The 15,393-nt window shown below is 43.5% G+C and overlaps 1 protein-coding gene across 1 annotated transcript; it reads left to right on the forward strand.

The window, feature by feature from the left end:
- Positions 1 to 3,820: 3,820 nt before the first annotated feature.
- Positions 3,821 to 4,964, forward strand: LOC136458552 (MYB-like transcription factor EOBI). The gene is made up of 2 exons (XM_066458499.1): positions 3,821 to 4,050; positions 4,140 to 4,964. The coding sequence occupies exons 1-2, from the start codon at positions 3,891 to 3,893 to the stop codon at positions 4,790 to 4,792; spliced, it is 813 nt and encodes a 270-aa protein (XP_066314596.1). The 5' UTR covers positions 3,821 to 3,890; the 3' UTR covers positions 4,793 to 4,964.
- Positions 4,965 to 15,393: the final 10,429 nt, after the last annotated feature.

Below are 15,393 nucleotides of genomic sequence, written 5' to 3' on the forward strand. Positions count from 1 at the left end.
ATCCAAAGGTGCAGGCAGTTCCCAAAAGCTAAAATATGATTATATCCTGCACACCAAAGATCCGAGTAGATCTAAAGAGATACAAATATAGCAATTCAAATGCTAGGGGACACAAGATTTGTTTTACCGAAGTTCGGGCCTCCACATGAGCCGTGTGTCCCCGTTGAGGAAGTCGTGAGTCACCTAACAAAGGTCTACTCTAGCTAGGTCTCTTTCAGCCACCCTCCTTGATCCACTAAGCTTGATCTCTTCCTTTGCGGAGGTGAGATCAGGCCCTCACAAACTTGTTGAGGCACACCACAATAATCCTTGGTTGCAGTGCGGCGACTCCTAGCTATCTAGGAGCGAAGCTCCAAGAGTAATAAATTTGAATCACGAGATCCTTGACATGCCATGAGTGTTCGAGATTTTGCTTGCTCTTAATTTCTCACAATTTTGAATCTTGCTGAACCCACCACTTGCATTTTGCACTAAGGATTGAAACACACAAAGAGAGGAATGGGGAGTGTCTCACAAGGCTTAGAATGTCTATGGGAAGCAACAGAATCGGCAGCCCTCAGAAGAGAGGGCTTGGGGGTATTTATGACTCCACTCTCAAAACTAGCTGTTTTCTAGCCATTGAATTTGGCTGGTATGTCATACCAGACCCTCCGGTATGAACTGGTAGTCCACTTGTTAGCTCACAAGGTTAACCTACGCAAAATGTTGGAACTTCCGACACAAGCACTTGCGCTCAACAATGGAACTTCCGACAAACGTCGAAACTTCCTATGGATATTGCACACAAGCCCAAAAGGGAACAATACTTTGGGGTTCATACCAGACCCTCCTATATGCCGTACTGGACCCTCCGGTATGGTCCCCATCAACACACCAAGTTAGCTCCAACTGACCCTCTTCTCTCAAACCTCACATGGGTTAACTTGAGCACTGTAAACTTGTGAACTATCAACATGTTGCATCCCTCTTAATAGTATGGTATATCTACGGATCTACCAACTCAAGTTTAAATAAAAAGCGAACTCAAACCACTTGAGCTTCCAAATTAAAATCGGCCATCATGATTATCATCACCTTAGCCCACTGGCAGGAGGATTTTCTTTTTCTGATTATCATCGCCGGTTCGTCGATGGTGAAATCGGCCTCGATGAAACTTATTTTTTTAGACTGAACGGGCACAAAACTGTGTACCAATTCTATTAATATAGAAGGAAAATGATGAAACTTATTATTACTGTTCGTTTTCACCGTCAAAGGGTAAAACTGACGGTGAAGTGATTTCACACTCGGTGGTGATGAGCTTTGTGAAATAGTGATTCCGCCCGTGACCATCCAATTTAATTGGACCTGTATAGAACCCATAAAACGTGCACGTCTCAGTCGACATATATCCATCCATCCATGCTGATCCGCCCGGAGCTGATGATGAGCTGTGGAACTCCTCATCCGCCTCCGGAATCCGGATCGGGCAGGTGGCCTACCCAGCTCCAAGGGTTGGCTAGGCTAGGCGGCGTCACTCTTCCGTTTCAGGCATGCAATCGCACGAGGCTCCCGCCCCCGCTAGTAACATGCACAGTGCCCATCATTCCAGGCACCAAAGATGTGATCGAATCGAGCGATGCGAGGCTGGCAGGCTAGGAGAGCTACGCCTACGCATTTGTATGGGATAGGGCGCTATGCACGTGGCGATCATGGGAGCAGATGAGGAGTCGCCGCGCGCGCCGATCCGTCGGCCACCCAAAGCGAGAGCCTATGTGTGCTAGCCTATGCGTGCTACTGCTGATTGCTTGTGTTATAATCCGTACAATCCGTATTTTTTAGCTTATTTTTTTAATCTAAATAATATTTTTCTCTCTCAATAAATCAGTCGAAATAATACTTTAACTTGGGTTTTTTTTACCGAAGCACGATCACTGACATGTGCTGCGCTTGCATGCACGAGCTAAGATTACAGGCTTACAGCTGTGCTCTTCATTCCGCTGGCATGCTGCGAGAAGGAGTGTTCATCTCATCCGATGCTATCTAGTACAGTACTGTACAGTAGTTCTGAGTTCACACACACCAAAAAATTGACTACTACACAAGATATATACGACAAACAAAAGTCTTGTTTCGTCCTAATATTAAGAACTTGAATTGGCTAACTCTTTTTTGGGAGGATTGGCTTGGATAATTCACATCTTATAGCTAACTACCACAGTTGTAGTTCAAGCTTTTCTGCGGTTGATTTGTTAAAGTATTACCTGCCTTAGCCTCGAATACAGTGCATCGCGACTTCTAAAAGTTAAACTTCCATTTTTAGACTGACAAAGTTTATTAAAAGGAAAACTATTATAAGAAGGAACATTTTAATTAGGTTTAATCTACGGGTACTTGTGTTATTTAATTATTCTTAAGTTGTGTTAAGTTTTTTGAAATGCAGTGTATTACACGACAAATGTAGTAAAAAGAAAACTAGGGTTAGGACGATCTCATACTTCTTCCCTATGTGATATGTGGTTTCGAGTCTGCTTAGGCTATGTTTCGTTTGGCTTCTAGGAAATGCTTCTGCGGTTAAAAAGCAAAACAACAACTAAACAGGCAGAACCTGAAGCCGCTTTTCTAAAAACAACTGTTTGTATGTAGTATAGTTTTCGCAGCACCTTACACCTTCCGTAATAATGTGCTGCGAAGTGATGCTGGAATATAGAGAGAAGATTGGAGCATCACTCTACTGATGTGCCCGAAGCTAGGAAACGGAGAGCGGCGCAAGTTGAGGATTCGCTTCCAATTTAGTAAACAATAATTGTTTGTACCGCAGAACAGAGAGAAGTGGCATGCACGATAGAACCGTGGAGAGAAACAACAGCGTGTGGTGGGCCCCCAAAGTGATACTTCCCGTTGTGGCATTAAGAGAGAGGTTCCTATTTTTATAGGTGGGATCTATATTTTTTTTTTGGCATCATCATACCGTCGAAGGCATTAGACTCTATTTTTAGCTTTCAGCTTTTTCAAATAGATAAAAATAGATAAAATTTCTCTGTCCTACTATAATACGGTGCATTTTAAAAATTAAGACAAGGAATCCTCAAATGACGCATATACCCACAAATTAATACCGATTAAGGTGTTTCACCTCAAATTATGGTTTTTTTTAGTAAACTTTGTCAAATCTAGGCATTAACACTGGTAGAATGCACTATATTCAGTACAAATTTTAGAAGTAACAATACATTATATTTCGGGGCGGAGGAAGTATGTTTTTACAGCTGTTTCAAAGGAGTGTTTTTACAGCTGTTTCAAAGGAGATAAAGAAATATAATATGTTTTAACCAAACAGCTTATAGTTTTTCATAAAACATAGTTCACTGTAGTTTTTTCACAGTTCTGTTATAACTCAAGCACAACAGACTCGTATACCACTTTTGGTTCCTCGCGAGGCCACGTCATCGTTTAATCCTGTTCCTCCGATCTCCCATCTATCGGCTGAGATCGCTCGGAGCGGCTTTCATCGGGAGCAGCTTCTCAGCTTCTCGTGGTTATTTTTTTCTCTTCTCCTGCTTCTGCCACTTTTGGTTCCTCGCGAGGCCACGTCATCGTTTAATACCGTCCGTCAGAGTTTTACGCGTGCTTCCGCAAATGGAAGCGCCTCAAAACGAAAGCAGCCTTTCTCCTTTCCCAATCGAGAGCCAGGCTTCGCACTTCGCGGTACACAGGCCGCAACTGCAAGGCAGCCGTAAACGAGTGGCTCAAACAAGAGCATGTGCGTGACAACACGTACACGCGTACCGATCCGGCGCGCCTATATAACCACCGGCGCCGAACGATCTACTACAGCGCACCAAGACCAAGCCACCAATCGCGGGGTTGTTCAAATCACATCACAAAATCCACGCACAAAGAAGCGATAGATGACTAGCTCGACTACGAGGGTGGCCAGCAGGTCGTGCGGCAGCGACGATGAGCCGGCGGTGCGCAAGGGGCCGTGGACGCTGGAGGAGGACCTCATCCTCGTCAACTACATCTCCCAGCACGGGGAGGGCTCCTGGGACAACCTCGCGCGTGAAGCTGGTAAGCTAGCCTCGATCCACCAATTCCGGCCATTCCTTTGCATGCATGCTTTCATAAGCACAACTTGATTAATTTCTTGATTTATCCAGGCCTGAACCGGAACGGCAAGAGCTGCAGGCTGCGGTGGCTCAACTACCTTCGGCCGGGGGTGCGGCGCGGCAGCATCACGGCGGGGGAGGACACGGTGATCCGGGAGCTCCACGCGAGGTGGGGGAACAAGTGGTCCAAGATCTCCAAGCACCTCCCCGGCAGGACCGACAACGAGATCAAGAACTACTGGAGGACCAGGATCCAGAAGAAGAAGCCGCAGGCAGCCAAGCCGACGACGTCGACGCAGCAGCAGGAGCCGTCGACGACCGTCAGCTCCGGCGCCGCCGGGGACTACTACTGGTGCACCAAGCCCGACTCCGATCTTCAGCAACAGCAAGCGTACTACTGCCAGAAAGCCGCCATGGCGGCAGCTGCGACGACGAACGCGGTCGTCGTCAGCAGCGAGGGCGCGACGTCGCCGGCGGCGCTGACGAGCCAGGACAGCTCCACGGCGGCTGGAGACTGGTACACGTACCAGCAGACCACCTACCCCTACTGCTCCGAGCTGAGCTTGGTCGCCGGCGGCCACGGTGAAACGGCCGGTCTGGACGCTCTGACGATGCAGTTCTTGTCGTCGCACTTCACTGCCAGCTTTTGGACCAACGGTGTGGACGATTTCTGGGAGACCAAACCGATTACTGATGCATTCTGAAGTACTTATACATCGTGCTTACTTCTGATACTAGCTAGAACGGACAAGAAAAGGGAAGAGTATAGATTGATCGATACTATAGAACTATAGAAGCCTTATATATATACCTTGTACTATAGAGAGTACTTTATGTGTGATGCTTGATATGATGATCTAACTTTGTTTTTCATTATTGTGGTTCTTGCATTGGATGAGGTTAAGCTCCTCTGCAGTCTGCACTTCTGAGTTGTGACTTTTTGATCGAGTAGCACGTTCAGTATATATACAAGTGTTTCATATGTGTACGTAGCACCTGCATTCTGTACATCTGAGTTCTTATAGGAGTATTATGCAGTACTAGTCGAATGAAACCACGATAAAATGATCATCGATTCATGGAACCACGATAAAATGATGCTCTTGTTGGCTTGTTGCTAGCATTTGTTGAGTGAAAAACTGAACATGGTTTCTGACCACTCTGAAATCGGCAACCATAGGGATCGAGAGATGGACCTCTCGCCTCGCCCTCGTGCCCACTGTCGTCTCATACCGTGCTGGCTGAAGATAGAGCTGCCAGCTGCCCCAAGAGAATCTATGGCCGCTGCTTCAATTCAATTCAATTGTTAGGCGAGCAGCGAGCAGAACGCTCATCTGATCGTTCTTTTCCTCGTCACGATGTGTCGATGTCACGTGCCTTAGCTAGTCTTTTTCTATCCCAAGTTTCCCAGTTGGTGATGGAATGCACATATAGCCAGATGTAGAAGTGGGCATCCGGCATTTCGGGAGCGATGCTTGAAACAGGAAACTCGGCACGAGGGTAAACTAGAGAGGAGTGAGTGAGTGAGTGGCTGAGGAGCTCTGTGATGATTGTATAGGTGCTCGATCGAGCTGTCCGTCTCCAAGAACAAACAAGTGCACGCACATGCGTGTGCCCTAGACCGGCCGCGTGCAGGAATTGAAAAGCAGACTAGGTTGCAATTGCAACAACAAGTGGAGGCGAGCGTTCGCGTCATCGGTTCGATTCTCTCTCACCATCGGGGCTTCTTCTTAATAAAATACAGCGCACGATCTCGAAAAAAAGGTAAAGTACATTTTTAACCACCAACTCGCATTGAAGTTTGATTTTTAACCTTTAACTATGAAACTAAATAACAGACATCCTCCGACTATTAAAACCGGATAAATTTAGTCATCGGCCTGTTTTAGAACGGTTTTTCTATTTTCTAATAATAATAAAAATCCGGTTCGATCTCTAGAAGTTCGTAATTAATTTATTTTAAATTATAAAAATATCACGACCTATTTTCCAAAGAGAAACAAGCACTCATCGTGTGTGTGCCCAGAAAATCCACACGTACAACAACAGAATAGAAAATATCAGAAATAATGTTATATAGCAAAAAATATATTTATATTTAACACTTACAACTATCGGACTATCGCGAAACGACTGCTATTCTTCTCCTCGGGCTTCATTCTTCTCAGGGACGGCTGACTGGGGCTCCGTACGCCAAGCACTTCTAGTAGTCTACTGGAAACTCCACAACAACTTTGTGCTTCTTCTGAGCAGCTTTTGCTAACAGACCGAAGGTGTAGGGGAAAATAACAAGGGTGAGTCCATGTCAAACTCAGCATGTACAGGCGGAAAGTAAATGACATGCAAGGCTATTACAAAGAAAGGCCGACTCTGTTTAACTACGATAAGCATTTTTAGTTGGCAAAGTTTTATTTGAACAACTTGACTACTATGGTGAGTAAAAGAATCCAACCCATTAGTTAAGTTGCATAAGAGATTAATCAATATTAAAGGTAGCCATCTTCAACAAGATCCGGCACGCATCCACTGTGCATAACCAACATCTGAAGTAGCCACTTCCACTAGTAGAGAAACGACTTTTGATCCACTTTGAAATTTGGCTTTAGTCCTAGTATTTTTCGCGCCCAGGACTAGAGAAACCTTTAGTCCCGGTTGGTAGCTCCAACCGGGACTACAGGACCCTGCCCAACAGCTACTGCGGCAGGCTTTTGCTGTAGGGGACCTTTAGTCCCGGTTGGAGCTACCAACCGGGACTAAAGGTTAACTTTTACTCTTGGTTGGTCCCTCCAACCGGGAGTAAAAGTCTACTACCGGCTGGAGGCTCCATCCAGGACTAGAAAGGGACCTTTAGTCCTGGTTGGTGTCTCCAACCGGGACTAAAGGTCCCCTCCTATATACCCCTTCTTTCTCCCCGAGTCCGAGCCACTTCGACCTCAGTGTTCTTGCTTCATCGCCGGCCTCTCTTCCTCATCGCCGGTAATCACAAGATTTCTTCGATTTCTGCATCGATTCTTCGGTTCTAAAAGTTACCAACTTTATACTCTCATGTTTCATCAGTAGCATATCTCATTTTGTGGACGAGATATATGTGGTTTTTTATGGTGGATTTTTTTATTTGTAAGCCATTTAAGCTCAAAATCACTTTAAAGTTTGCATATTTGGATGAAGGAAGGTTAAAGTAGTTATTCAAAACTAGTATTCAGCTTTCATTTCTAGCATGCATAGCACACTTTATGGTTTAGAGATATAGAGAATTTTAGAGTTTTTTTAATTTTATTTGTTTATAAAATGAGAAATTTATATTATATTAAAAATGAGTATAGAGAGTAGATGGCAACTGCTTCCGGGTCCTCGGCCTCTCATCGGGTTCCAAAGCGACTGAGGCTGGACCTCCCTCTCATTGCATGCGGCAAGTGTGAGAAGATTGTGATAGAGTACCGAGTGAGGAAGGAGTGTCCCAACAAGGGCCGTATCTTCTACAAGTGTCCGAATCGTAATGTGAGTTATTTTGTCGCATTTGATGATTATGGTTAATTTATACTTATTTTCATGATGATTGTGATTAAAGTTCTAATTTTTTATTTTAATTTCAGTGGGATGGCACTGGATGTTCAGGTTGGTACTGGGAGGAAGAGTATGTTGAACACATGCAAAACTCTCTTGCACAGACGACTACGACGGCTGATGAGGCAGTGATTCTGCGGAAGAAGCCCATAGATGTTGAACAAACGCATGATCTGTCTGTTTTAGTTGGGATTGGTCGCAAAATCCTTATACTGCTGAAGTGCATTTTAGCTTTAGTTTTTTTAGTGGTAGTTGGGATTATCTACATTGTAGCGAGACTTTCATAAATTAATACCTTATGTGGTGACATGCATGTCGTATAATTAACTAATTTGTTCTAGGTTTTAATATGGTATGTATGTCATGTAATGTAGATGAGCCAGCATTGGATGTACAATGCTGATCGCCGCTCCCAAGAGTTCATTGAGGGCGTGCATTCTTTCTTACGTGTGGCCGAGGCAAACAAATGCGATGGTTTCATGTGTTGCCCATGCGCCATATGTAAGAATTTGAAGAAATATGCTAGCTCAAAGAGTCTTTATTCACACTTATTGAAGTCGGGTTTCATGCCAAACTATATTTGTTGGACGAAGCACGGAGAAACCGGGGTTGTAATGGAAGAAGGTGAAGAAGAACAATGGGACGATGTTGACATTATTGCTGAATATGGTGCCTTCAATGATACTGCAATGGGGGAAGCTGAAGAAGAGGTAGGGATAGAAGATGAGCCCGCTGATGATCTTGGTCAGGCCATTCGTGACGAACAAAGAGAATGCGAAAGTGAAAAGGAGAAGATCAAGTTCGAGCGCATGCTAGAGGATCACAAGAAATTGCTATACCCAACTTATGATACGGGGCAGAAAAAGTTGGGTACCACACTGGAATTGCTGCAATGGAAGTCAAAGAATGGTGTATCTGACAAGAGATTTGAGGAGTTACTGAAAATCCAAAAGAAGATGCTTTCGAAGGATAACGAATTGTCCGCCACTACGTACAAAGCAAAACAGGTAGTCTGCCCTTTAGAATTAGAAATCTAGAAGATACATGCATGCCCTAATGACTGCATCCTCTACTGTGGCGAGGAGTACGAGAAGTTAGATGCATGCCCGATATGTCATGCATCGCGGTATAAGATCAGGTGAGATGACCCTGGTGATGTTGAGGGCGAACGTCCCATGAAGAAAATCCCTGCCAAGATTATGTGGTATGCTTCTATAATACCACGCTTGAAACATCTGTTCAGAAACAAAGACCATGCAAAGTTGTTGCGATGGCACAAAGAAGACCATAAGGTAGATAATATGTTGAGACACCCTGCTGATGGGTCCCAGTGGAGAGCAATCGATAGAGAATTCTCGGAGTTTGCAAATGACGCAAAAAACTTAAGGTTTGCTTTAAGTACAGATGGTATGAATCCTTTCGGGGAGCAGAGCAGTAGTCATAGTACTTGGCCTATTACTCTATATATCTACAACCTTCCTCCCTAGTTATGCATGAAGCATAAGTTTATTATAATGCCAGTGCTCATCTAAGGCCTAAGGTAACCTGGCAATGACATCGATGTGTACCTGAGGCCACTAGTTGAAGGACTTCTACTTTTGTGGATCAGACCAGGTGTATGTGTGTGAGATGAGCACAAATAGGAGCACTTTGACCTGCGAGCATTGTTGTTCATAACAATAAATGATTGGCCTACTCTAAGTAATCTTTTAGGATAATCAAACAAGGGATATAATGCATGCACGCACTGTTTTGATGACATTAAAGGTATATTCTTAAAAAGATGTCGAAAGGTCATGTACCTTGGCCATCGTTGATTTCTTCCTGCGAATCACCCCCTGAGAAAGAAAGGCGAGCATTTTAAAGGTAAGGCAAACCACCAGACCAAGCCGGGCAACTGAACTAGTGAGGATGTACTCAATATGGTCAAGGATGTGAAAGTATTATTTAGAAAGGCACATGGCAGCGAACCTGTTTTGAACAACACCGACAGTCACGCACCCATGTGGAAGAAGAAGTCCATATTTTGGAAGCTACCCTATTGGCAAGTCCTAGAGGTTCATAGCGCGATCGACGTGATGCACCTGATGAAGAATCTTTGTGTGAACTTGTTAGGCTTCATGGGTGTGTATGGGAAGCCTAAGGACACACTTGAAGCATGACAGGACCTGCGGTGTTTGAAAGAACGAGACAACCTGCATCCAGAGAAGACAAATGATGGATGCCATTACTTAAGTCCTGCCAGCTACACTCTTAGCAAAGAAGAGAAGGAAAGCATGTTTGAATGCCTAGCAAGCATCAAGGTACCATCTGGATTCTCCTCGAATATAAAGGGTATAATAAATGTGCTAGAGAAGGAATTCCTAAACTTAAAGTCCCATGACTGCCACGTGCTCATAACGCAATTGCTTCCAGTTGCATTAAGAGGAATTCTACCTCCAAATGTACGTCTAGCCACCGTGAAGCTATGTGCATTCCTCAATGCAATTTCTCAGAAGGCAATCGATCCAATGGATCTAGCTAAATTACAGAATGATGTGGTTCAATGTCTTGTCAGCTTTGAGTTGGTGTTCCCTCCTTCCTTCTTTAATATCATAACACACCTCCTAATTCACCTGGTCAAGGAGATTAGCATTCTTGGTCCTATGTTCCTGCACAATATGTTCCCCTTTGAGAGGTTCATGAGAGTCCTAAAGAAATATGTTCACAACCGTGCTCGGCCAGAAGGAAGCATCGCCAAGGGCTATGGAACAAAGGAGGTCATTGAGTTTTGTATTGACTTTATTCCTGACCTTGACCCGATTGGTGTTCCTGAATCGCGACACGAGGGGAGACTAAGTGGAAAGGGGACACTAGGGAAGAAACCATATATTGGTACATAGGACAATTATTTTAATAAAGCACACTATATAGTTCTACAAAACTCCTTGTTGGATCCGTATATCAAGACACATAAAGAGTTGCTTCGATCCGAGTTTCCAGGGAAGTCTGAAGCTTGGATTACGCATTAGCACATAGAAAATTTCAGCGACTGGCTATGAAAAGAATGTCAGGGTGATGAGAGTATTGATGAGCAACTGTATTTATTGGCTAGGCAGCCATCATGGCATATCCTCACATACAAAGGGTACAAGATAAATGAGAATACATTTTACACAGTAGCCCAAGATAAAAGGAGCACCAACCAAAATAGTGGTGTCCGCATAGATGCCGCCGACCCTAATGGAAATAAGCAAACATATTATGGCCGCATAGAGAAGATGTGTGAACTAAACTATGCACCTACTTTTAAGGTACCTTTGTTTAAGTGCCAATGGGTAAAGGCGACTAGAGGCGGGGTAGCAATCGACAACCAGTATGGAATGATAACCGTGGACATCAACAATATTGGGTACAAAGACGAACCGTTCATCCTTGCCAAGGATGTAAATCAGGTGTTCTATGTCAAGGACATGTCTACAAAACCGAAGAGAGGAAAAAACAACAATGACCCAATCAATGAGCCAAAGCGCCACATAGTTATTTCAGGGAAAAAGAAACATCTTCGGAATTGAAGACAAGTTAGACATATCAGAAGATTATGAAAAGGATGACCGAATTCCACCCTTCACAGTGAACAAAGACCCAAGCATCCAGCTAAATGATGAGGACACTCCATGGTTACTGGCGCGATCATAACCTAAGGGATATACGTTAAGAAGAAGTTCAATACTGTGCCCGCTTGATATATATAGTGATGTTTAATAGTGTGTATTAGAGGTATTATGTAATAATTATAATTCAGAGATGTTTATTAGGTGTTTCCTTTTTTTCTATGTTCAGATTAAATTTGTGTTTGATGGTAGGATTTCCATGTCGCTTTTGGACAATGAGTGATGAAAAAATGAAAAGATTTACGTTAAAATGATGTGAAAACAAATTTCCAATCTAAAACAAAAGTTTTAATGATTTAAATTAAACACTACATTTTGCATTAATGAAATAGTAATTATTAATGACATTATGTTTCAATATTTATAAGAAAAAATAAAAAACTATAGGTCACACAATTTTCCTGTGTGCAATAAAGCAAAATTAAATCCATATTCTTTTAAAACAATTTTATGCCTTGTATTTAATTTACTGTGCAATTAACAAGACTTTAACATTTTATAGAAAGAAATATATAAAAAAACAAATGGAGCTTGAAATGGGCGGGAAGTGAAACTGCAACTCAACTTTAGTCCGGGTAGATCTACCACCCGGGACTAAAGGTGGGCTTGCATTTTTTGTGGCCCGCCAAAAATACACCTTTAGTCCGGCGCGTAATACCAGCTGGGACTAAAGGTAACCTTTAGTCCGGCTGTTTACAGGAGCCTAGGACTAAAGGTCCCTCCCCTATATAAGGTGGCCATTTCTTCTTCCTCCTCACTCTTCGTCTTCGTCGCCCATCGCCACTGCCGCCCGCCGCCCTCGTCACCCTCGACATCTCTCCGCCTTCCACTCGACGGGCGACAGCGCCTAGTGGAAGCGCTGCCACACCTTCCCCGGCCCGAGCTCGACGCCGCAGCGGAGGAGCTGCCCTAGCCGACTGCACCGCTGAGGACGAGGAGCCCCTAGAGCCGGCGACTGAGACCCTCTCCCGTTCCACGGGTCTCATCTTCCCCGAGACCGACGGACCCGAGTCCAGCGCTGTCGCTGAGGAGCATGAGCACGTCTATGTCGATCTGGACCCTGAGTTCGACCACACGGCGCCCTGTCCACAAGCTATCAGCTACCCCCTCGACAACTCCCCCGACGTCCCCGACGGTTGAGCCTGACGCAGAGGTGCACCGCGAGCCGGCATCGCCTAATTCGGCGACCGAACCACGAATCTCCACCATCCCTACATCTACACCAATCCGCCACAGTGACCACCTTTTCTTCTTATTACCCCTTTTGTAATCGGATGGATGCGTGTGCCGAGCCCTTATGCCGGCAATCTTGTAATGGGATATGGCTCTTCGATTTTTGTTGCGCGATTTTGCGCTGAGCCATCGAGCCGGCTCTTGTGCTTGCTGCGCCAAGGCCGTGGTGTGCTGCTCCACTGTGCCACGAATCCGTCTTGTTTCTTTGTGTATATGGGTACGCTAGTTGTGGAGCACCGCCATAGCCGAAATGTACCACTGCTGTTTTCGAAACTGGATTGAATACAAACAGATAATACGAATATCATAAGTACTAGGTAGCGTGCCCGTCCGTTGCTATAGGGACAACTAAACTTTTGTACTAAAAACACACGGATCACACGTTAAGATAACAATACTGTAAGACATTAAACTGATATTTAATCCAAAAAGCAAATTTATACTATTTGTATACCGAATCGTGGGTCAATTTTTATGCTACTTCACCGAATTGTTATACATACATCTAAATTTGTTATACATATATATTAGAGTTATAAATTTATATTGTTATATATATAAATTTGTTATACATACATATTAGAGAGTTATAAATTTGTATTGTTATATATATATATTTGTTATACATATTAGAGAGTTTTAAATTTATATTGTTATATATATAAATTTGTTATATATATCACTTGCCAATAAATATTTCTAGAAAATAAGAAATCAAAGTTATGCTTTGGAGACTTGAATTTCGAGTCTAGTTATTTAATTAATTTTAAGTACATGACTCGATCCATTTTATAGATATATGGTTTTTATTTTTTATAGATATATCTAGTGGTGTAAAAGCTAGATGGCTGCCCCGAGAGACAACATGGATGAAGAAATAATGGATATTATCAATACCGGCACTCAATTTGCCGATGGTGACCAGTAGGATGTAGATGAAGGGAGTCAATACCTGGCTCTTGAAAATAACCAAGAAAATATTGTGCAAGAAAATACTGGCGAGGTATATATATTATATATATATTTGAATATCTATCATCTATTATGTGTACACATGATATTTATTTATTCTTTTTTTATATGTAGCCCTCTGGATCGACGACCACAATGGCAAAAAGCAAAAATATTCGAGGCCCAAAAAAGCTATTGGAGGGGCGCTATAGAATATCGGAATTCAATATCGAGATAGGCGAACCACTTGGTCCACATGCAAGGAAATTCATGCAACACTATGGGTACCTTGTAAGGGACAGACTTCTGATCAGTGCTCGTGAATAGAAGCAAAAGATCAATGAGCCTCATGTTAGTTTTGTCTCTGATCTTGATAAGAATTTAATTTGGGATGATATCCTTCAACTTTTCATGTTGCAAGCGGATGATTATGATGATATCAACGATGATGAATTGAAGGAGCTAGTTCGAAAGTGGGCTATAAAGAAGATGGCCACACAATTCCAGACTTGGAAGAAATCTCTATACACGAAATACGTCAAGAAGAACCTAACACCCAATTTCAATAATAGGGGCCCGCTCGCAAAGTTGAGGCCCTACTGGAATAATTTTGTATAGTACAAGACATCGGAAGAGGGTGAGGAACGAGTGAGAAGGAACCAAGAGAATGCCCGATAGAAGGTATACCACCATGGCATGAGATCAGGTGGCTATGCGACTACCATTCCCAAGTGGGAAAAATAGAAGCGGATATTCTTGCCAAGGGTATCACACCAGAATCACTCAATTGGCCCAAACGCGTGAAGAATTGGTTTTTTGCTCATGGGGGAAGACTAGACCTAGAGACCAGGAAGCTAGTTCATGGCCCAAAACTCGAAATAGCAATATAAAGATTTTCTTATGCTCTACAAGATAAAGCTATTGGTGCGTTTAGGCCCAATAGAGAGAAGGATGAACTGACGTATGCCATCGGGACTGCTGAACACAGTGGCCGAACGAGAGGTTTAGAACAAAACATTTATTGGGAGCATGGTTTCACTAATGACAGAGATACCTATAGAAGCCGATAGAGAAGGAAGGATGAGGAAGTAGCATGGATCAGCAGGTTGGAGGAATATGTTCGTGAATCACGAGAGGCGTTGCTTCAAGCACAGGAGCGCGAAAAAGACATGCAAGCTAGAATGCAGGAGGAAATCATAAAGCAAGTGCAAATAGCAATGAGTGCCCAAAGGCAGGCATCAGATCCAGGAATCAACATTAATATTAGCCCCCCTGATCAGTTGAAAAGCAGCTGCACTTCCACGGAGTTGCCAAATCAAGATGACGCAATGCTACGTTTCCTCGTGGATGACATCACTGCACCAGTTTACATCATGTGAGCTACATATTCCAAAAGGAGAATGCCACAATCATGGTGGACTCTCAGTGTTTTTTCTCCTCTAGATCCTACCAAGGCACCAAGAATCCATGGGGTAATAATACCACCTGGATATGTTAGCATCTCAGTAGGATAGAGTTAACAAAGGTTTTAGTGATCTGGCTCTTGACATTCCAGGAGGTGATGGGGAGAAGACTCTAGGAGAAGTAGAGAAGACATTCATACTATGGCATAAGCGCTACATCATTATTCCCAGGGTCTCTAGTCCATCGCCGCTTCCTCAACTTCCAGACAATAGGTGCGGACAAAAGTGAACGAAATAATTTTTTCACTAATTTTCTATTGACATGCATGATTAATAATAACAATTTCTTATACCTAATTATTCTTTTTTGTACTCACACAACAGGGCCTCCGTCAACCTAAGTCCAATTATTCAATCTCCAGATCATCATAGTGCTCCAGGCAATGATTATGCAACACCGCCACCACCGCCACCTCTAAGGAGGTCTCCAACGCCTCCAAG

Source organism: Miscanthus floridulus, chromosome 6 (genome assembly GCF_019320115.1).
Source record: "Miscanthus floridulus cultivar M001 chromosome 6, ASM1932011v1, whole genome shotgun sequence".
Classification (NCBI taxonomy): Eukaryota; Viridiplantae; Streptophyta; class Magnoliopsida; order Poales; family Poaceae; genus Miscanthus; species Miscanthus floridulus.